Source organism: Panthera tigris, chromosome A3, assembly GCF_018350195.1.
Source record: "Panthera tigris isolate Pti1 chromosome A3, P.tigris_Pti1_mat1.1, whole genome shotgun sequence".
NCBI lineage: Eukaryota > Metazoa > Chordata > Mammalia > Carnivora > Felidae > Panthera > Panthera tigris.
In genome coordinates, this window is record NC_056662.1 from 137,315,516 (window position 1) to 137,337,979 (window position 22,464).

At 55.8% G+C, this 22,464-nt stretch overlaps 1 protein-coding gene across 9 annotated transcripts in view; it reads left to right on the plus strand.

Annotated features, from left to right (window-relative positions):
• Nucleotides 1-22,464, plus strand: part of EIPR1 (EARP complex and GARP complex interacting protein 1) — a 119,830-nt gene that overhangs the window by 67,216 nt on the left and 30,150 nt on the right. For all 9 annotated transcript variants that reach the window (XM_042982592.1, XM_042982590.1, XM_042982596.1 and 6 more), the window contains one exon: nucleotides 17,466-17,622. In XM_042982592.1, coding sequence (XP_042838526.1) covers nucleotides 17,466-17,622 — 157 coding nt within the window. The remainder of the gene's footprint in view (nucleotides 1-17,465; nucleotides 17,623-22,464) is intronic.

Genomic DNA, 22,464 nt, shown 5'->3' on the forward strand with positions numbered 1-22,464 from the left:
CACGCTCATTAGGGAGGCAGTGGGATAAGCCCGGTCGTCGGCGGGAAGAGCGAAGCTTCTGGAACTGGCTCGCCATCCCCGCCACACGCACTAATGGGCACCAGCTGGGCTTCCCCGCGCACAGCGGCGGCCGTGGAGGCGGCAGAGGCCTCCGTGCCCACTCGAGCACACACTTCAGTGGCCGTTCCCTGGGCAACGGCGTCTCGCAGCCAGCTGGCTCTGCCCCCAAGCCCATCAAAGCGCACACCCGCCAGGAGCCGGCGCTGTGCCCGCCGCCGTCTGCGGGCTCTGATGTCGGAGCATTTGCAGCCGGGTTTCAGGGTTAAACATGAGGGAATGAACCGGAGGACTCAATAGTCAGGGGCCGCAGTTGAGGGGGTGTGGAGGTGTGCACGAGGTGGGTGGGAGGGAGGGAATGTAGCCGGTCACGTTTCGTGTCCGCTCCAGACAAAAGGTGGAGGGGACGGCTTCCCTCGTTTGTCTAGGGTGAGAGGAAGTGTGGCCAAGAACAGCCTTTAGCCGCGTCCAGGGTTGTGCGAGCTGCTGCCGGCGGGCCTGGGGCCACGTGGCGGCTCTGTGGGGAGGGGGCTCCCTGGCGGGGGTGCAGGAGCCTAGAGTGGTCGCGCAGATCCGGCGCGGGCTCACCGGTCGTGGTGTTTGTGGGGTTTGCCCGCACATTTCCGTGAACTGACCTAGTTGACTTGGCTGGGATTTCCCCCTTCCAGCGTGGCTGTGCCCACTGGGCCTCACCGGTCATGTCTTCTGCCATATTGAATACAAAATTCCCATTTTTGAGCACTCCACCTTTTAAAGCATTCTGGTGTTTGGATTTGGCCTTGCCATCTGACACGGACTGAATTTAATGAGTACAAGATTCTCTGGTGTTTAACATGGGGGCTCTGCACATTTCATAGAGGCTTTGGTTTGTTTTTAAGTTTATTTATTTATTTTGAGTGAGAGAGAGAGTGAGAGAGAGAGACCGCGGGAGGGGCAGAGAAAGAGAATCCCAAGCAGGCTCCGAACTGTCAGTGCAGAGCCTGACTCGGGGCTTGAACTCATGAACTGAGAGATCATGACCTGAGCTGAAACCAAGAGTGGGGCACTTAACCGGCCGAGCCACCCAGGTGCCCCAAGGCTTTGGTTTTAATCTTTCATTTCTGTTGAAAGATTTTTGTTTCTGTTTTTTTTTTTCCCTCTTTTTCTGACCCATCTGTAGGAATTTGAAATAATCACAATTACATTTGAAAAGATATGACAAATTCAAATAGTTTGTATTTGAATCGGGTTTCAGCGTAGGACTTTAATTTGCAGGGTTTGGGCAGGTAAAGATCGGAACCGTTCAGCGTTGAGTGTTGTAACTTCACGAAAGTGGGTTCTGCTCTTGCATTGGCCACCCAAGAGAACTTTTGTGAGACACGGAAAGATCACGTTCACCATGCACGTGGCTCCTAGGAATGGCTTGGGGGCACACAGTGGGGCCGCAGCAACCCGGAACCCAGAAGGGCCCTTGCAGACAGCAGGGAGCACGTGACCTTAGCATCTGGCCCTGGCGCAGAGCTGTGCTGGATTTGTCTGAGGGGCTGGGGGGAGCACGTCTGGTGGCTCTGCTGAGCGCCCGAGCGCCGTTGCACTCAAGGAGCCAGGTGGCTTCCCACGAGGGCTTGCTGCCTAATAGAGAAGTCAGATGGGACATTTGCGCTGATTTGGAAGGGCAAGCCGACTTCCCCAGCAAGCGGCCGCTGACCTTTACTGCCTACCAGGCAGGTGCAGTGGTGAGTCAGGCAGCCACAGCCCGACCGTCCTGGAGCTCAGCTTCCATCAGGGGAGTGAGCCACACACGAGGAAGGACAGGCAGGCGAGTCAGTGCTGGGCCAGCCAAATGTCCGTCTGTCGGCGGCCCACCGACTCCTCGTCCTCGGCACGTAGCAGGATGACCCTGAGAGGTGCAGCCTGGGGCGGCGTGGGGAGGGGAGGGACGCACAGGTGGGTGGCTGGTTCAGCCTGCGTGCAGCAGGGGAAATGCGTGCTTATCCGTAGACGCGGGTAAGAGAGGCACAGAACGCACGCAGGGGCGGTGGAGGAGGGCGCTCTGCGAATGCTGTGGTACCAAAGTGGCGGATAATATGGGAAGAAAACGTGTTGCAAATATGGCTGGCTTCTTCCTCATTACCACCACCCCCTTCCCGGCCAAAGGTAAAACACCAGAAACTAGAGAGTGGACCAGAGCACTTCCCTGTCCTGGTCCAGGGTGATTCCTACAGAAGGTGAGCCAGGGTGGGCTACAGGGAACGGGTCACGGTGTGTTTCCTTTCTGCTCCTCCTGGACACTTAGCCGACGAGCCGCAGGCTGCCTGTGACAACTCGTGAGCTGGGGTCCTGTTCCCGCTCGTGTTCAGAGACCCAGACAACAGCCAGAGAGCACCTGGTGCGGGAGCTCGTGTACACGCACAGCTCTGAGCCCCCGCGCTGCGCGCACAGTTGTGCTGGTCCCTACGTGTCCCTCGTCCGGGCTCTGCGGCTGTTGTGTGCCTGCTGCCTGACGTGGCGGCCCCTGCCCCGCGTCCTGCCTGCCCTCGCGCCAGCACGCGGGACCGCCGTGCTCACGGGTGCACAGTGAAGGCGCTCAGTTTGCCTTCCCATTTGGTCTCCTTGGTGTCCGCCTCCACTCAGCGGGGCTGAGGCCGTGGCTCCGAGCCGCAGGCCCGTTTCCGCGCCGCTTCGTGTGGGGTCCAGGGGGCCGGCGCCGTGTCCTTGGGCCCCACGCGTGCAGACTCTTCCCTCCGTCCCCAGTGCTTCCTGAGGAACGTGTGTCCGTGTAGACATTGTGTTGTTAGAGGAAGCGTTTGATATTTCAGCCCGGGGCACACGGCAGACCCTAAACACATCGATCAGCAAATCATCAGCTTTTCGAAAAGCGAAGGTATGAAGGTTTTGGGGTATTAATTAGTTCTGACACGAGTGGGTGCCAGAGTAGTTTATAACGGTGGTTTTAAAATCCCATCACCGAAAGTGATTCGTGCCACTCTTGCTCTAGCTAATGCTGATGAATCACCGTGTTCTCAGTTTTAATGAGAATGGGGATGGTCCCTGTCCAGAAAGCACACACTGGGATGCCAAGCAAGTGTCACTGTTTCCTTTTTGTAGATCCGAAAAATGTGTGGCTGCATACGGAGTGCAAGTTAACGCGTGTATCAGCGGAAAGTGCTGTGGGTTCCCGTGCTCCACGTGGTGGGCGGTGAGGCCGTCCAGCGGGCAGTGAGGCTGGGCGTCCCTCATGGCGGGTGGTGAGGCCATTTGGCAGGCAGTGAGGCTGGGTGGCCCGCACGGTGGGCAGTGAGGCTGGGTGGTCCGCACGGTGGGCGGGGAGGCTGGGCGGTGGGCGGGGAGGCTGGGCGGTGGGCAGGCACCCTGTCCTGGCATCTCTCAGGGCTCTGGCACAGGCACACGGCCATGGCTTCTGAGTGCTCGGTTGCCAGAAAGAGCCGGGTCACCATGTAGTCGGGTTCTAGAGACGAGTGGACTCTCTGTTGGTCAGAAGGTGACTCCGGCCGGGGAGAGAGCCCAGGGCCCCTCAGGGAGGCAGCCTCGAGAGGAGCCTCTGGTGGAGCAGCCTGGGCCCAGCTGCAGACCCGGCGGTCAGGATGGAGAGGGTGGTCCAGGCCGGGCCGTCTGCCTCCTGATGTTGTGTCCTGCCAGGGTGTCGGTGCTCAGTGTCCTGGGGGGCAGGGCTGTGTTGGAGGGGACGGTGCCGTGGGCAGCCTCGCGGGGGGCTGACAGGGGAGTGGAGTGTGTTCCTGGCAGCGTGTGAAAGAAGCGGTCCCTTGCGGAACGTTCTCAGCAGCGACCCTGGCGTCCGTGGGCAGAGTGGGGCCATCGGTCTAGGGATGTATGTGTGCCGGGCCCAGGGGCACAGTGGTGGGGCTGGGGGTGTCCTTCACCAGGTGCGTGTGTCCCTGGGATTCTCAGGAATCATTCCGGAGGACGGCCCAGGAGCTCCTGGGAGGGCAGGTGCCGGCCGCCCTCTGGGACGAGGGGACATGTCTGTGCTTCATCCCTAGCCGGGGGGCCTGTTGTCCAGGAGCGTCGGGCACTTGTTTCATACCCGGCAAGGGAAAGGAGATGCTTGTGCCCAAGCTGACACCGTAAACACATTGTCTCTTTAGGTGACTTTCATCCTTTTGACAGTCTGCAGGTTATAGGGCGGGTGTCGGCGTCGAGAAGGCAGATTACTTCTCCAGGGTTGCGCAGCAAGTAAAAGGTGGGTGGGGACACAGGTCAGGGCCTGTCTGGTGGCAAAGCCCATCCGAGTGACCCTGTGGACACCTCTCTGTCTGCTCTGAGCACCCGGGAGGCCCTTACACAAAAAGAAAGGAACCCTTAAAACTGCGTGTGTCAAGGGGTGTCCCCGCTTTGTAAGGATGTTAGGCGGGCAGACAAGTCAGTGTTTGTTTGGGAAGCACTTTGGAGATCGCCGCATGAGTGCGCTGTGTTTGCTGCCTCCTCAGGCCGCCCCTCACTTCTTACTTTAATGCTGTCCGTCTCCGACTTTGGGCCAGGGCATTGTCACTGAGCCCAGTCTTCTTCTGTATCGTCCTTCTTACGTGAATGATTCCTGTAAAATGCCCTCCGCCATATCCAGTTTTCGTTTCAGGACATTGAAGAAACATCTCAGACACCGTGGAGCTGTCCGCCTACAGAATCCGTGTGTACTTTGTGGAGCCCCGCCCCCCGGCCGCTCCCACGCTGTTTCCCTCTGCACCCCCAGGCCGTGGGGCCGTGCTTTGTCCCCCGACATCTCTACCCCTGCGTCCCTCCGCGCCCCACCCTGCCAAGTTCCTTTACGTCCTCGTTCCCAGTGGGTGATTCTCCTGGGGGTTTCTGATCTGCCAACCGGATGTTGTTTCTAGGCATTTTACTTAGTTCTTTTAAAAATTTTCCGGCTCAATTTTGGTGGTGTTTTTTGCTTGATCACGTTTTTGATTCCAGCTCTTATTTTTTGGTGAGTACTTTAAAGATTCTAGTGCCTGAAGTCATTGGAATTCTCACTCTGGGGTTCCTCCTTCCGGCAAGCTCCCACTCAGAGGCAGTACCGCTGGTGTGAATTTTATCCTGTTTTATTGCTCGCCCCTGTTGGGCTGTCCTAGTTCTGTGGGAGTCCCGAGGGGCCGGCCCCTGGGCACATTCTTCTAGAGTTTGCATCCTCTGGAGACCGCCTGCGGCTGCCAACGGCCAGGACTTCTGGTTAAATTCTTGACCTAGGACTTCCCAGTCCAGGACACCAGCGGTGTGACTTCCGTGAGGGCCGGGGCAGGGTGCAGAATGTCAGGTGGACTGCCGTCTGCTTGGGGCTGTAGCTGAGATAAACACGCGTTGCAGACGTGTCTCTGTGCCAGCACATGCTTTTAAAGAGAAAGTGGCCCTTCGGGAGCCTAGACTTTTGCCAAGGTCCCAATCCCAATACGGTACCTGTGTGGGCCTCCTGGCTATTTCCTGTTCGACGTGTCATCCGTAGATTCCTGGTGGAGACAGGGATTGAAAGGGCAGCCTGAGCTGACCTTTCTGGTTCCAACAACAGCTTTAGTCTTTGCTCCTGATCATCACATATGTGTGTGTGTGTATATATATATATATACATTGTGTATATATATATACATTGTGTGTGTGTATATATATATATATATATATACATTGTACTTTCTGAAAGCACGACTGTGCATTTAAAAATACAGATAAATATTTTACAGAAGTGTAAGTTTTTTCGGGATGTATAATTAGCGGTATTGCTAGAATCAAGTTCCTGAATCTATTAAGTTGATAAACGAAAGGAAATGTTAATAACCATAGTGGGAGAGAACGATAAACTCTTTACTTCCTTCCTGGGCTTCTCATATAAATATCAAACTGCCTCGTGGCCATGTTACCTGGGTATCTCCTAAACTTTTCCAGAGCAACACAACTGAAACTGTGTTTTTTCTAGGTTACTCACCCTTGAATGATGCCACTGTCCTTTTAGACATCAGGGTGAATTTATCCTTGAGGGTCAAGAAACCACACCAGGTGTTTTGTTTTGTTTTACCGAGAGAGTGCCGATGTGTGAGCATGCATGGGAGCCATGACCCTGGGATCGTGACCTGAGCTGAAATCAAGAGTTGGATGCTCAACTGACTGAGCCACCCCCCGCCCCTGGCATCCCACCACACCTGGTGTTCCAGAAGGAGGGCATTTCACACAGTGGACGGGGACTTCAGGCAGAAAGGGGGGGATGCTGGGGGGACCCGGATCTTACGCTACAGGAAGCGGCTTGCACCCCGCCGTAGAGGGGCCAAGGCACACGGTGATGTTACAGGAACCCGGGAGCCTGCCGGCACATGCTCTGCAGGCTGGGTGCTGGGGGGAGGGCCGCCGTCCACACCCTAGGTCTTGGGAGCCTCTCTGTAGTTGAGAGGCCACGGCGAGCGTCCGTGTTGGGCGGGTGGACTCTCCGTGCTTGTTCTCAGCCGTCCGCCTGCACGCCTGCCTTGCTTTGCTTCTGTTCTCTTCTTTCGCCGCCTTTCGCCACTGCTGTGCAGGCCACTTCCCGCTGGCACCGGGAGCTCCTCCCTGGGGAGCAGAGGCCGTGCAGCCACCAGATTAGGAACCCGCTGTGCTTTCGGGGCCCGCCCGGACCGGATTTTGTCTGGAATGAACAGAGTTCCCGCTCGCCGTCGGACGCGTCTGCCTCTCCTCGTGGTGAGGCGGGTCACGTGACACCCGTTCTGTCGCGGTTTTTGCCTCCCACGACCAAGCAGTCCCCTCCCGCCCCCTGGAGCTGGTTCCTGACAGCAGGGTGATTACGTGTGTAAGTGGGCACCGCAGGGCAGCGGGACCCGAGGTCTGCCCTGCACCTCTGCCCTGCGGCTCGCCAGGGGCTCCCACGGTGGTCATGTTTGGCGTGGACGCTGGGAGCACTGGCGGGTGCTTGCGTCTGGGCCTCTCTCGGTTCAAGCTCCACTCAGGCGTCGGCCTGCCGGTTCGCTGGGTTAGGGTCCCGTGGTCAATATGTCATTGCTTCCCAGATTCAAAAAGGCCACCAAAAGTTGGGTCTCCTCGTTTCAAAGATGCCCCAGCACGGTCCAGATGGCTGGACCCTTCGGAATGTCACTTAGGCGGTGCCACTGGAACCCCACAGGCTTTCTCCTCACTGTGCACCTGCCTTTCATTCTCCCTGAGACGCGGTGTTTGCCATCTGGGTCCCGAGGTGGAAACCAGCTAGCAGGGCAAGCAGGGGATCTGGTACAAGGAGTTACTAACTACGACAGAAGAGTAACTGGTACCTCATAGGATGGTAACTCGAGGGTTCAGGGCACCCAAGGAGGGGGACGTGGAGGGTTGCAGACCGTGCTGGAGAAGGCATGGCTCAGGCCACTGGATGGCAGGGGAGGAGGGCTGCGGCCGGCTGGATGGCGGGGGGGGGGGGGGGGGGGAGGGGGGCGGGGAGGGGAGGAGGGGAGGAGGGGCGGACTGTGGTGGGAAAGACTTGGCCAGCCTGCAGCCCTGGCCAGCGCTAGCTGGCGAGCAACACTGGGCAGGAGTAGGCCACCCGTGGGCTCAGGTGGTCACAGCAGCCACGGCAGGGCGTGGAGGGAGAGCCCTCAGGGCCGTGGGCAGGCGTGGAGGGGCCTGCGGAAGGAACCGGCACGCCAGCCTGGGCGTGCGGCCTCCTACCCCGAGGTTCTGAGTCAGGAGGGCCGTAGGAAGGCTGTTGCCAGGCTGAGGCAGCAGGGTCATAGACAGACGAGGGTCCGGGGCCCGTTTGGGGGCCGCGCTCCTCGGACACCCTCACACCACACCGCTCACGGGACCCCATTGCAGTGGAGGCCCTGGTTTATCTCTGCGCAGGGTGTGAAGGCGCACACGAAGCTGGGAGCTGGTCTGTGCACCGAGCAGGAAGGTCAGCGAGGGTTCTTGGTGCGGGGCCAGGGCGTAAGCATCTCAGGCTCTGTGGGCCGTGCAGCCCCTCTCTCGTATGCTTTCCTTTCCTTTTCTATGTCCATTAAAGTGCAAACCATCCTTAGCGGGCGGGCTGTGCAGAAACGGGCAGGGAGCCGGATTCGGGGCAGGCCGGGCCCACCCGGGACGAGGTTCGGGTGGGGAGCCGAGAGCCCTGATGGGGGCTGGCCAGGGTGGGGGCCGCTGCCCCAGCTGGTGACGGCGCCTGGCTTTGGGCGAGAGTGCTCGATCCGTATCTGTGTCTCTGAAGCCGGGGGCTGCTCTGTGTTGCCCCTGTGGCACCAGCACAGCAGAAGTAGCTGCCTCATGAAGCCTTTGTCATAATCCGCTGTCGTTCTCCGAGAACTTCTCCCGCTGCACAGGCCCAGCCGGGGCCTTGGTGGGACCTGGTAGAGACCAGCATGCCAGCACCTTCCGGGCTTTGATGGTGAGCGGAGCTGTCCATTCCCACTGGTGCGGCCAGTGGTGCCGCCTTTGGTGACTATCCTGATAGGGAAGGTCCTTCCCGTCATTCCCGGGTCTGCTGTCTCTGCCCAGCCTGCCCCTTCCCTTGATACGTTCGGGAATCTGGCGATCGCTGCAGGTTGGTTGGCCGGCCCTCTTCGAGGTGGACGGGGGCCACGAGTCCCTAGGTCTGGCTGTTGGCCGGGTGGTACCCCTGGGCTCACTGTGCATTCTCACAGGTCTGGACCCTTCCTTGCCCTTCCCGTGGTGCCAGCATCGTGGACCTCTGAGGTTGGCTCTTTCTAGGGAAGGCTCGGAGGAAACTTTGTCTATTCTGCAGCAGTGTGATAGGGTCCTTCCTCAAGGGGGCCTGGGTCCCCCTAAGGGCAGGTGTGCGAACTGTTCTGGGTCAAGGGCCGAGTGAGACGTGGGGACTCTTGACTGGTGGCTCAAGTCAGGTTTCTGCTCGGGGCTGCGTCGTGTTGGTTGCATGGATCGGGGGTACCTGAGTGTCTGGCAAGGTCTCTTCTCCCCTCACCTGGCCTAACACGCTCTGATTGGCCCTCGGTTCCTGTGCCTGCCTTGTCTGGAGATCACGGCTGGTCCCTGCCCCCATCCACCCTCGTTCTTACAGTCGGGGAGCCCTTGCTGCCCTGACCACCCTCAAAGCTGCTTGGTGTGTGGGACCCCCCACACCAGTGCTGGGAGAGGAGGTGACAGGCTGGGCCCTGCTCACTGCCGTCAGTCTGCCTCCTGCATGCCGGCCTCCAGGATTTATCCATGGCGTGCCCTAACGCACGGAACAGCCCGTGCAGAAAGGCGTTTTTAGGTCCAGCCCTGGAGGCCCTGCCTGTCCCGGGTGACTGCTTAGTACAGCTGGATTCTTCTTCATTTGTCCTGCTCAGCCTGCGCCAGACTCAGAGATGGCTGAGCTCTAAAAATAGCCCTCGGATTCCGAACGCGCCCACTGCTTCCCGCGTCCCGCTCCCCACCGCAGCCTCCTCCCCTCGGGCTGGGGATCAGATTATGTCCCCAGCCAGGGCACCGCCAGCCCTTTAGCTGAGCTGACTGGAGCCGCTATTCAGGCTTACAAAGGCTCTAATCTCCTTTGAATTCCTCTAAGCCTGGACTCGGTAATCCCTCACAGCGACAGCACGCTCCACGGGCACCGTCTGCACAGCCTCAAGCACGCCTCTTCCATTCATTGGCCCCGATTATCTTTTTATCTCATTAAGTGCCTTCAGCTCTCGTGCTCCATATAAAACATAGACAGTGGTGTCACACTGGCCTTACAGACCCGACTTGGTGTCTTCTCTTTCGAAGCAGTGGGCCGTCGAGACTCAGGGCCCTTGGTTTCTTGTCTGACTCTGGCGCGAATGAAGCCAGTTAACTTTACCTGGCCTCAGTTTCCTCCTTCACAGAAAGAAGGGGCAGGGTTCGTCCTGCGTGTTGTGGGAGCTCCCTCCTCGCTCACGTGGCTGTGGTTTCTACCACAGGCTTGGTTTCTTGCGGCCACTCGGGCCCTGCCCTCCGGGGGCTCCGGTCATCATGATAGTGATTCAGCACAGGCAGGTAAGTTACAGGACCTAGCTTCAGGATGGGCCTAAAAACAGCGATAAAAGCAGAATGCCTCACCGGTTGTTACAGCATTTTCCTTCTAAAGATCAGGTTTTCCTTCTTAAAAGCACCTTAGTTTCTTTGATAGCTGCTGGATTTGCGTTGAATGCTCTGTTGAGATTCATACAGATATGGAAATCCTCAGAGTTTCAGAACCAATTTGCATGTCTCGATGGGTGTGCTTCAGCGTTTCTTATTCAGCAGTGTTTACCTTCAATTTCATCTGCTCCTGAGGATTTGGAGAGTTTCTGATAATGCCTGCCACATTCCTTGGACCTAAAGCGCACTCTTTTCAGCAAATTTTGCCACCTCTTGCATTTCTGGGGTGGGTGCTGTTGGCAGGTGCCCCGGGTCACTTTCTGGTCTTTCTCAGGATGATTTTCAGAGGTTACATTTCTCAGGAAGCGAGTTTGCACTCACCTTGTACCCATCACGTTTTCATAATAAATTCTGCCAAGAAGGGGCGCCTTGGTGGCTCAGTCCGTTGAGCGTCCGACTCTTGATTTTGGCTCAGGTCATGATCACAGGGGCTTGGGATCGAGCCCTGTGTCCGACTCTGCACCGAGCGTAGAGCCTGCTTGGGATTCTCTCTGTCTCTCTCTGTACCCCCCACCCCCACTCCCACCCCGCTCTCACTCTCGGTTTCTCTCTAAAAAAAATAAAAATAAAAATTCTGGTAAGGAAATTTTATAATCTTTCAGAAAATCCAAATAAGTTTTCCAGATGCTAGAAAATTTCCTTAAACCATTTACCTTTATTCACCGATATTTAGAAACACCTATGGCTCTCTGCGCCCAGTGTAGTTTTCTGTCTCACATGGACTCGTGTGTCACCACCAGGGTGGGCGTTTCCGTCACTGTCCTGGTTCTTTGTCCAGGCACGTCCTGCCTGGAGGGAGCCCCCCCCCCCCCCCCCGTGGCCTCGGCGCCCTGTGGCACGCCCCCGTGGTGTGCAGCCCCTCGTTTGTCCGCCCTGGAGAGACTTTGCTCACTGTTGGCCCAAGCCACGTGCGCAGAACAAATTGAAGAAGGTTAGAGCGTCCCACGGCATCCTCGTGCTGTGTGGACGGGCCATGGCAGTCGGTGCTGGAGGCTTGTCCTTCCCAGCAGATGTGGGGGCCGCACGATGGGTCTGCATCCAGGGCTCCTAGAACGGCAGTGACGGGTCGTCGTCCCCAGCTGTCTCCCTGGTGGCCTTGTGGCCATTATCCCTTCTTGCCCGTGTTGGATGCTCCACACTAGTGTCCCGGCCACCAACTTGTTTTCGGATTCAGCCCGTCTTACACGCTGACGCCAGATTCTTCTTCTAAAGCGCGGCAGGCGCTCGGCCTGTTGTGTTTGCACTGATGGAACTCACACCCTCCCTGCCGGCACTCGTGTCCTCGTTCCGGGCGGCCGGCCGGCCTCCACCCCGTTGTCTGGAGCAGACGCTCCCCACGCCTCCGCTGGTCTTCAGGCCCCTTTCTGGTCTGTCCTGCCAGGGCCTCAAGCCTCAGTTCTTGTGGCTTTCATTTGTGTGACCCTACCCCAAAGTGAACTGTTGGCCTTTCTCCGTCCTGCAAAGCCACCGGGCCCCAGACCTGCTCGCAGAATGCCTCAGGTCCGCTTCCACGCGCCCCAGTCTCCCTCGTGGCTGGGGTTCGTCGTCCTCCCCACTGGGAAGGCATCTCTCTTTCCTCAGCTCTCTACCTGGACGTCTCTCAAGGCACTTGCAGATCTCGTCCTCGTATCAGTTAACCATCTGACTGTTTTGCGTCATTGTCGACAGGGTCTGTACCTGACTCTGTTCTCATTCCCAGACGGAGGCGTGGAGATGGTTAGACCTGGTGGCTAGATGGTGTTACAGGCAGGTTGTTGTGGCCTGACAAACACCCACGTCATTTCAGTGGCTTGTTGACCATTGTCGCTTGTGGTTTGAGGGGATCTCTGCTCTGTCTCTGAGAAGAGCACCACGCCCAGGGGAATTAGGACCTTCAACCCTGCAGATCCCAGAGTTAGGCCTGTGGGTCCTGGGGGAAGAGTAAGTGGGCTCAGCCCTGCTGTCATTCCATGTTGCCAGGGCTGTGGGCTCCCGCGTCAGGGACACAGAACCACGTAGAAGTATCCGGTTTCCAGTCCCGTGTTGGGGACATAGTACCACGTAGGAGTATATAGTCTATGCAATTGTCCTGTGCCTCAGGGGCTTGCCTGACTGTGCCCTGGTGGGTGTGATGGGGCTCTCAAATGAGTGATGCTTGGGCCACCCATCAGGTCCCAGAGGCGTGGCCCGAGCAGTTTTTAAAAGTGCATGTGATTCTTCAGAACCCTGAGATTCTCCCCACGAAGCCCTCGTGGTCCCATTTCTCCCCCTGACCCCTTTCACACAGCGGGGCCAGCAGACCACGTGTCTGCAGCCTGACCTTGCCGCGGAGCCCGTGGCGCCGGCTCCTGTGCAGGCGGCAGCCTCCTCCAGTCGCCAGGCATCTGGGCTGGCCCGGTGTTGTGGGTGCAGCGTGTCCGCTGCGGGATGAAGAGGTCCTCGGGCGCTGTGCCTCCTCCTCTGGGCACGTAGCCTGCAGCTTCTCTGGGGTACTGGGCCTCAGACCCCGCCCGGCGCCGGGGCCCGAGTCTCCATGGGGTATCTCCCCCTGCTGGCCGGGGTCTGCTGCACGCTGCGTGGGGCCGTCAGTGCACGTTCCGCAGGGCGTCCACACGTCTTCGGAGCGTATCTGGCAGCAAGCAGGAGCACTGACGCAGCCCTGCGGCAGAACCACGTGTGGTTTCCTCCTCGTGGAAATGCGGACGGTGTCGGGTCCTCCGCCTTCACTGGGATAGGAAAGAAGGCGCGTGGAGGTCAGCGTCCATGTGTCACGTACCTGAGGCTGGTGGCGGTCCTCTTGACGGGGACCCGTGTCTGGCACCGCAGCTGTGAGCGGGACGCCAGCTCGGTTGAGCTTAGAGGAGCCCGCGGTCTGTCTCCAGGACCCGCTGACTTTGTGCGGAGGCCAGAAGGTGGATGCGGCAAGGCCCTTCCATGCCCTTGATCGCTAACGTAGGCACGTGTGTCCGCCACCTGTGATGGGGTGGGAGCATCAGCGTCAGTCCTGCTGTGCGTTCATGGACCATGGGAACGAGCACCGGGTGGGTCTGTAGAGCCAGGAGATCTGCTGTGACCAGGCGTTGTCCGGGCCTTTTTTGTTACGTGGCCCTCCAATGTCCCCACTCTAACAGGGGACATGACACTTGGGGTCTCAGACCTTGTGTTCAGCAGGTCTTGAACCACTGAGCATTGCCCTTTGCTCAGTGTACGACCACCACGTAAGTCGCGGTAGGTCTTCTTGGGAGCACGCTGGGGTAACGGTCACTGTCGGCACTTGCCCCATCACTGTGGCTTCCGAATTCCCGGAGATCTGGCCATATTTTCTGTCAGTGGGTTTTAGGTCTGAAACTGGCTCAGATCGGTGCCGGGTAAGGGATTGTGACTTTTAGTGGGGTGACTTCCCTCAGCCTCCTGCTCATCCGTTCTTGTTTTCCTTTGAATTCCTTTGAATTCGTATGTGTGTATGAACGTATGTACTAGGCAGGCAGGGCTCTGTTGAGCGACCATCTGTTTTGCTCCTAGGAATACCGTCTCTTGTTATCTGTCGCCACAGCTCTCGGCCAGTTGGCCTTCCCCAGCTGGCACGCTGCCTTGTTGGTCATTATGATAATTGCTACCCCCGACTTCTGGCAGTCACACACCATCCCCAGGCTGCGGTTGCTGTGGGGCCAGGTTTAGCTGCCGGAATCGGGAGTGGTCACAAAGCTTGTTATCAACCAGTCACACTCTGTGACAGCCTCTCCTAAGAGTGGAATTGTTGGGTTATTTGGTAAGTGAATGCTCAGCTGCCAAAGGGTTTCCCAGAATGTCTGCACCGTGTTAAGGTATCTCCAGCCCCAAAGGTCTGCACCGTGTTAAGGTTTGTCCAGCCCCGAACGTCTGCACCGTGTTACACTATCTCCAGCCCCAAATGTCTGCAGAAGACCCATTTGTTCCACATCTTTTCCAGTGCTTGGTTTTGTTCATCTTTTTAAAATGAAATTTTAGCCATTTCGCAGGTGTGTAGCACATCTCGTTTGGTTTTATTTTGCATTTTTCTAGTTACCGTTGATGTTGAGCATCCTTTCTGGTGATTGTTAATCATTCATGTTTCCTCTTTTTTTTCTTTTTCTTTTTTATTTTTTTTTAACTTACTTACTTATTGAAAAAGAGACGGGGGTGGGAAGAGAGAGAGAGAGGGAGAGAGAGAGAGAATCCTAAGCAGACACTAGGCTGTCAGCATAGAGTCTGATGCAGGGCTCAGTCTCACTACGCGTGGGCTCATGACCTGAGCTGAAATCAAGAGTCATACACTTAACTGACTGAACTGCCCAGGCACTGCCCCCATTCAGGTTTTTTCTTGAAGTGTTGATTCAGTGTTCTGCCATTTTTAAAATTTGGGTTGTTTCTTTTATTAAATTGTAAGAGTTCTTTATTATGGATACAGGCCCTCTGTCAGATAAATATATTATGAGTATTTTCTTCCAGTCTTCGTTTTTTTCATGATATCCTTCCAAGAGCAGAAGTTTTAAGTTTTGTGAAGTTCAATGTCTGTTGTTAGATAGAAGCTTTTAATTTTAATGTGGTCTATATTATCAGTGTTTTCTGTTATGATTTGTGTTTTATTCTGCCCTACTTAAGAAATCTTTGCTTATCCCAAGATTGTGAGGATATTCTACTATGCGTTGTAGAAAGGATTTGTATTATTTTGTCTTTCACATTTTTATCTTCAGTCTGTGTGGAATTAGTTTTTGTGTATGTTGTGAGATAGGATAATACTTCATTTTCCATGTGAATATACGATTGATCCATCATCTTTTATTGAAAATACCATGCTTTGACCGTTCCAGTGCAGTGGTATTTTTGTTATAAGTCAGGTGACCATTCTTGATAAGGTCTGTTCCTAGATTGCATTTTCTTTCTTTGGTCTATGTATCTGTGTACCGATACCAAGTTAATCCTGGATTTGTAAGTCAGCCAGATTTGTTCCTGTGCCTGGCTGTTTTGGCTGTGTGGACAGCTCACATTTCCATTTAATTTTAGAAGTACAGAAACAGGTTGTCAGCTTCTATCCAGAAAGCCTTTTGGAACTTTAATTAAGGTTCACGGGTGCCTTACAATAGTGAAGCTTCCAATCTATGAACATGGTATACCCTCCTTGGATAGGCCTGTGCTTTCTCCCAGCAGTGGTTTTAATTTTGCTGCATACAGGAGGCCTTACACCTCTGTAGTTTGAGATTTTATTGGATATTTGATTTTTTAATGTGATTGTTAATATTTTTAAAAAAATTTTCTAAAGTGTTGTTGTTATCTGTAGGTATCCAGTTAAATTTTATATATCACCTTGGTGTTCAACAGTTTTGCTAAATTCCCTGCTTTGTTTCTAAGAGTATAGTGTGTGTAGACTGTCAGGTTCTCTACACCCATTATCATTAGCAAGTAGTGGTGTTTTCATTTCTTCTTTTCCCAGTCTTACACCTTTATTTTTTCCTTGACGTATGAAGTAGGCAGGACCTCTAGTAGATTGTTAAGTAAAAGTGGTAATACAAAACCTTCTCGTCTAATTCCTCTTCTCAAGGGGAAAGCATTTGGTATCTCTCCCGCACTGCTGTGTTTGCTGGGTGAGCAGGGAGTTACAGGGAAAGACACCTGAGCAGAGTTCCTCAGAGAAGGAATTTGTTCTGTGGGGACTCTGCCAGAGACGAGCTGTGTGCATTTCACTCATCTTGTAGAGAAGCTACAGTTAGTTCTCACGTGGGTGGCTCCATCACTCTTCGCATTAGAGAGTTCTTTTTTCTGTCATTTAGGAAGACTGATATAATCTGTGCGTGTCCGGGGTGAATGTCTCAAGCATTCCTTTCTTCTCTCTGCCTCAGAGTCACCAGTTAGATATTCTCGTATTTTAGGAATGCCATCGCCGCTTCTCAGGCTCTGCAGAAAGACCGTGTGCTGGAAACTTCCACAAGAAAATGAGTTTCTCGTGTAGAAAGTCCATGGTGTGCTGCATTGTCAGAGGTGAAACGGGAAGGTGACCGTTAGGTGTGTGGCCCGGCAAGCTGTATGGGACGTGAGCCCCGACCTTGGGGTCAGAAGGCCCTGGTGGAAACCCCTATCCTCCCGCCTGTCCTTTGATCGTGGCCGACAATGGCAATACTGCCCCTGAAGCCCGGCATCACCTGTTATGTTCACTGGTGCGTTGTTTGGCTGATCAGTTGGTGTTTGGATTGAAGGGCCGTTGCAGCTGCTCAGTGGGATGTTTTCCAGTGTGGCATGAGGCCCTTTCTTCTTCGTATTTCATGCGGGAAACCTTGTGCACGCGGTATTCTCTCTTGTTCTGCATTTCTTTTATGGTCCTCACTCGATGTCAGCCTGGTGATTTAATGTTGAAACCTGTTCCTTGATTTACTATCATGTACTAAAAGGCCTTTAAAAGGGAACGTGTTTAGCACAGATGCAGTGTGGTACTGAACGGAAAACATATTTGAAAGGATTTATATTTAGGGATTTATGATTTAATTTTTGTCCCATAATGTTAAACCTGATTCGTTTTGGTCTTCTGTGTCTCCCTGTCGTACTGAACAGTCGTGCAGAGGGGCAGAACCCGGTGCCTGGCGTGTTCCTGGAAACAGGTGGCCCTGGTCTTTCTTGTCTTGGTGTCCTTATCCACCAGGAGGCATTTCAGAGCGCTCCACGACAGATCCCCGGGGGCTCTGAGTGGTGGGGACTGAGCAGCCGCCGTCGTCTGCGGGAGATGCTGTGTCCACACGGCGCCAGCGGGCACTGGGCCGCACGCTGCCCGGAGAGCCAGGGCACAGCAGACACGACGCCTGGTGCGCTTCAGCGTGTGGTTCCCACCTGCCCGTCCCCTCCCCTCCGCGCACGGGGGTCCGGCGGCACTGGCGACACGGTTTCCAGACGGAGACTTCTCAAGGTGCCCGGTGCCGGTGCGGGATTCCCTCGTACAGCCGTGAGGAGCGCCCGTTCGCCGCCAGCCTTACGCCCGAGCGGCCCTCACGGGGTGTCTGTCGCACGCCCACCCCCGCGTTTTGCTCCCTGTCGTGAAGAACCGTTGAGGAAGCACAGAAGGAAATCGATTTGGAGGAAAATCAAATTTTCTTCTGAAGCAGAGTGGTGGTTTTAAAACAGGGAGGCAGGGGTTAGGCGGCTGCTGGCGGGGAGCCTGCCTGTCCCGCTTGCTGACTCTGGGTGTGTGCCCCCCGCCCTGCTTGCTCCCTGCACTTCAGATGTTCGAAAGGGCAGGCGCGCTCTGCCTCGGCGTCTGTGTGGATGGCGGTGTGCCGTCTGGGCCGCGGCCGCGAACCAAGCTCTGTTGACATGACCCTCTGTTTATTCCCCAGCCTCAGACAGCAAGGTCCTGACGTGTGCGGCCGTGTGGAGGATGCCGAAGGAATTGGAGCCCGGCAGCCACGAGTCCCCTGATGACTCGTCGAGCCCCGCACACACCCTGGAGCTGCTCTGTCACCTTGACGACACGGCCCACGGCAGCGTGGCCTGGTAGGGTTCCACCTGTCTTGTACACCGGGGACAAGCCTGCAGTAGACGCGTGCGGCCGCAGACTCCCGTGGTAGGGCCCGCGGCGCACGCTCGGGACTCTGCTCTCTTGTGAAAAGACGGTGTGAATGGCTTTCTGTCTGTCTCTCTCGTTTCCTGGTCCTTGTTCTCCAGAGCGGACACGTTCACGGAAACCCTGCCACAAACATCGTGAAGGAGCCTGTGTGCAGGCCTCCTTTTCGTCGAGACCAGTGTGGCCAGGCCCCTGCCGGGAGGGTGGCGGAGGCGGGCGCCGCAGAGGTCTTCGGCGTTCTGTCGCTCTTTCGCTTCTAAATACGGTCGTATTCAGCGGTCCTAAGCGTCAATCAATTGTGTCTTTAGGTTGAAGGCTCACAGTTCCTTCTTTTGTGGCCTGAATGAGGATATGCCGTGTGCCCACCTCGCTGCACCCCCGAGCCGCCACGCCTTTACCCTTGCCTTCGTTCCCCTGCGTGTCGTGTGTGGGGCCCGGGGGTGGACACGCACCCGGTTCTTCCGGGTTGCCTGGCCTGTCGCTGCCCGCGTGTTGTGATGGAGGCGCAGCCGCACCCGCCAGCTCCCCAGGGGAGCCTCCGCCGAGTGCTGCGAAATCCTGAAGCCTCCGCAAATGCAGAAGGCCATGCTTTCTAGAAGGGACTGAGAGAGCGTAACGTTGTTACCGGTGTTTACCGTTACAGTGGTGATTACCGTTTTCCTTAATACAGCAACGCTTCCGTGTGTGTGCACACACGTGTGCACGTGTGAGAAAGAGCCGTATCCTCTGTACACCCAATGCTGTTTTAGTTTAATCTACCGATTAAGTACGTTTAATCCAACACATCTTTACTAAGCACCTGCTGCATGCACTTGCTGGGCCCCAGGGATGCCAGGTGGTGGGGGGGACCCGGCCCCAAGCAGACACGCATGATCTCTCAGGGGACACTCATGGTGTGCACATGTAGGTGACCCAGGGCAGGCCGCAGCATGTGCTGAGATCGTTGTGAACCGTGTCCCTTGAGCCCCCCGGGGAAAGAGGAATTAATGATTACTGCTGGGATTGAAGAGGGATTTACTTGGGAGCTGACACGTGGAGCTGGGACTGATCCAGTCTCGCTCGGCATCAGCGGGGAACAGGGAGCAGACCTGCCCGTCGGCGCCCCCTGCGGGTCTGGAGGCCTCTGTGCTCCCGTGCGGGAGGTGTGGTCTCGTGGGTGCCAGGCTGCCACCACGTCCACAGTCAGTTCTCCGTATGGAGCCGGCAGACCCCCCCCCCCCCCCGCCGCAGGAAGCAGAGCCGTACAGGAGCCCCGCGGCTCCCACGAGGGGTCACCGGAGAGCAGAACGAGCCTGGCAGCGGGGGCACGCCTGGAGTTCACTTTTCGGTCAGTGCTACAGTTGCTGCAGACACAGGCTCGCGTGTGCATGCGAGTGTGAGAGTGCACGTAGGCATGTGTGTGAGTGTCGGGGGGGGCACGTAAGACACGGTGCAGGCCAGCAGCGACTGCGGGGAATTTAGTGTGTGCAGAGGGCGTCTGTGCCTTTGGCTAGTGCACACATGGGCCGAACTCAGGGGAGTTGAGGGAGGGGCTGCTGGTCTGCGTCCCCAAAATGTTCTGGCAAAAGTGGCCACACCAGTCTGCGTGTGCTGCCGGGAGGTGAAGGTCAGTGAAATGTTAAGTCTGGGTCACACCCATGATCACATTTCTGTCATCACAGCCCCTGTGGCACAGCCCATTATCACACCCCGTTATCACACCCCTGTGAGCACACCTTGTGAGCACACCCTGTGAGCATACCCTGTATGAACACACCCCTGTGAGCGCACCTCATTATCACACCCCCTGTGACCACACCTCGCGGTCATACCCCCTATGATTGCACCCCTGTGAAAGGGGAACTTGTTAGGAAATAATTGTTGACATTTAAACACACGCAGATGAACTGTCTTCCTTAAATCCACTTTGGAAGTCCGCTCTCCTGAATCTGCGGCCCTTGTTCACAGTGTCTCTTGAATTCCTTTTGTTCTCTGCTGTATCACTATGTGTCTGCTGACTTTTTCCCTGAGGTAGCTGTGATCCACCTGCATTGTAAGAACAACAGAGATGGATCCTGTGTGCCGTCGCCCATCTCCCCCAGTGGTGACGTTGCCTTCCTACCATGCACTGTCACCGTTGGGAGCTGGGGGTGTACCTTCGGTCCTCTGCCATTTCACCACGTGTGTCTATTTGTGCAGCCATCCCGTGGCCAGGACACAGGACCGGGATCCCTCCTGCTACCTGTTTGTGGCCATAGCCCACTCCTCCCCATGCCGCATCCTTAATCCCCGGCAGGCATGAGTCTGTGCTCTGTCCTATAGACTCGTCACATTGAGAATATTCTATGAATGGGATCGTCCACTCTGGAAGCTTTGATAGTAGCTTTGTGCGCTCACCGTGATTTCCTGCAGGCTCATCCTGGTTGTCACATGTGTCCATCGGTGGCTCTTTCCCTTTATTCTGAAGAGGGGTCTAAGGGAAGATGGGGCACAGCTTGTGTGACCACTCACCTATTGAGAAACAGAGGCCACCACTCACCTATTGAGGAGACAGCTGGGCCTCCCCTGGGTTTTGGACATCATGGATGCAGCTACTGTGAGCATGCACGTACAGGTGTTCTCACATCTGTGGGTTTTCCTCCCTCTCAACTGAATGCCCTGGAGTGCAGTTCCTGGGGCGTCTGGTGGTTGAGTGTTTTGATTTGTGCAAACTGCCCCAGCCTTCTCAAGTGACTATGCATCTGACGTTCCCACCAGTGATGTGTGGGGACCCAGTCTTTGCATCCTCGCTGGCCTTTGGGGTTGTTGCGCGTGTTTTTTTTTTTGTTTGTTTTGTTTTTTTAAAACTATCTTCAGTGATGTCTTAGCAGACAGGGAATTTGCCTTTTGGAAATTTAAGTTTGGTGCTGTGTGTGGGGTTAAACACGAGGCAACTGCTAATTTTGTCTGTTTGCTTTTTGGTTTGTAAATTGAGGCCGAGAGCAGTTCTGGGAGAGGGGCTCCCAGCCAGGTCCTGAGTGTCAGCCCTGCTGCTGGCCGAAAGGGAGCATCCTGGAAAACCACGCAATTCCCAGTCTGCCCGGGTCGTTGCCGTGCCTCCCATGTTCTGGCACGGGCTCCTGTCCTCAGGGCCGCTCGATGTCTGTTTGCCGTGGAGCAGCTGGGCCCCAGCGTAGATGGCCCCACATGCCCACTTTGGCTCTCCAGCATGCAGGGGGTGGGCAGTGCCCGCAGGCTGACCCTCCACTAGAGATTCACCAGTGTGTCTGGTTCGAGAGTGAAATAGGTGCTCCCGAGCTCCCAACCATGGAGGGAGACAAGGCACTGCCCTAAGGCTGTGTAGGTTTGCTGGAAAGTCACCCACTTCTCAGTCACAAGTGAAGATTACTGAAAAGGAGGAAATGCTTCAGCTGTTACAGTGGCTCGATGGCAGGATCTCTGGAAACGCGCCACCCCCCATGTCTGTTAGGACACACAGTACAAATAAGGCAGCAATCCCTTCCCTTCCTGATTTTCTCAGATCCACACTGTGGGGACCAAGTTGAGCTTAGAGGGACTACCTCGTAGCTTCTGTTCTTGATTAATGAGCCATCAGCTTCTTGGTTCAGTATGACCTCTTCGGAGAGGGCCTTCTTAACCATTCTGTCTAAAATAATCACTGTTCCGCCCCCACCCACGTCTTCCTGTCCTTGCACCCAGTTTTATCCTGTGTAATAGCAGTCACCATGCCTGATGTTGCTGTGTGTGTTCATGCTCCTGTGACCCCGGGCAGGCGCCTTGGCAGGGGGCAGGTGCGTCCTCAGCACCAAGGACAGCGCCCGGCCACCGTGCATGCTGTGTTGTGTGAGGGGAGAAGTGGTGCGTCCTCAGCACCAAGGACAGCACCCGGCCACGTGCATGCTATCTTGTGTGAGGGGAGTGGTGCGTCCTCAGCACCAAGGACAGCGCCCGGCCACCGTGCATGCTGTCTCGTGTGAGGGGAGAAGTGACAGTGACCAGGCCCTTCTGAGGTTGGCACGCACCGCCCCCTGTATTTCCCACGTGACCCTGTAAAGTGGGGACCATTGCAGAGGCCGTAACTTGTCCGGGTGCTAAGGAGAAAGCATCCAGCCGTTTTTACTCGGTGGGGTGATTGGGCTTCAGAGCCAGGCAGTCTGACCCCAGAACGACACCAGTGTCCCAGGATTGCCTCCCTGCTGAGTGAGTGAGCAGCAGGAGCCACTTGTGGTCGTCACACTGTGATTTGGAAGTTGTTTCCTTTGCTGGGAGTAGAAATACATCCTCATCAGAATAAGTTCTGAGAATGCTCACACATCTTCCTGCTGGTTCCTTGTGGACAAGTGTAAATATATTGTGCTTTCCAGGGGAATTACTCATTTTGAGATAAAGCCACCTTTTTTTTTTTTTTTTTTTGGCATACTCCTCCCCGCCCCCCCCCCCCCATACCCCCAGTTTGCTCCTGTGGTCAGTGTGTGGTGACCGTGGATCAGTGTGTGCTGAGCGTGTGGTAAGCGTGGAAGACGTGGCCTTCCGATCTGTTGGTATGTCACGCTGTCCCTCTGGGCGTGTGCCTCCTTCTGGGGTGGTTGTGAGGGGTCTCTGGTGAGCTGTCCAGCTCTGTGTTCATTAGATGCTGGCGTCTCACACAGGTATGAGGTATACCTGTGTATACACAGGTATACCTGTGTCTCGTGAATCAGACAATAGCTCATGACCCTCTTCCACTCTGCCTGTCACCCTGGAGGGAGTGGGACTGGGCAGCCTCACCTGGGACCAGGCCGCAGTGACATCCC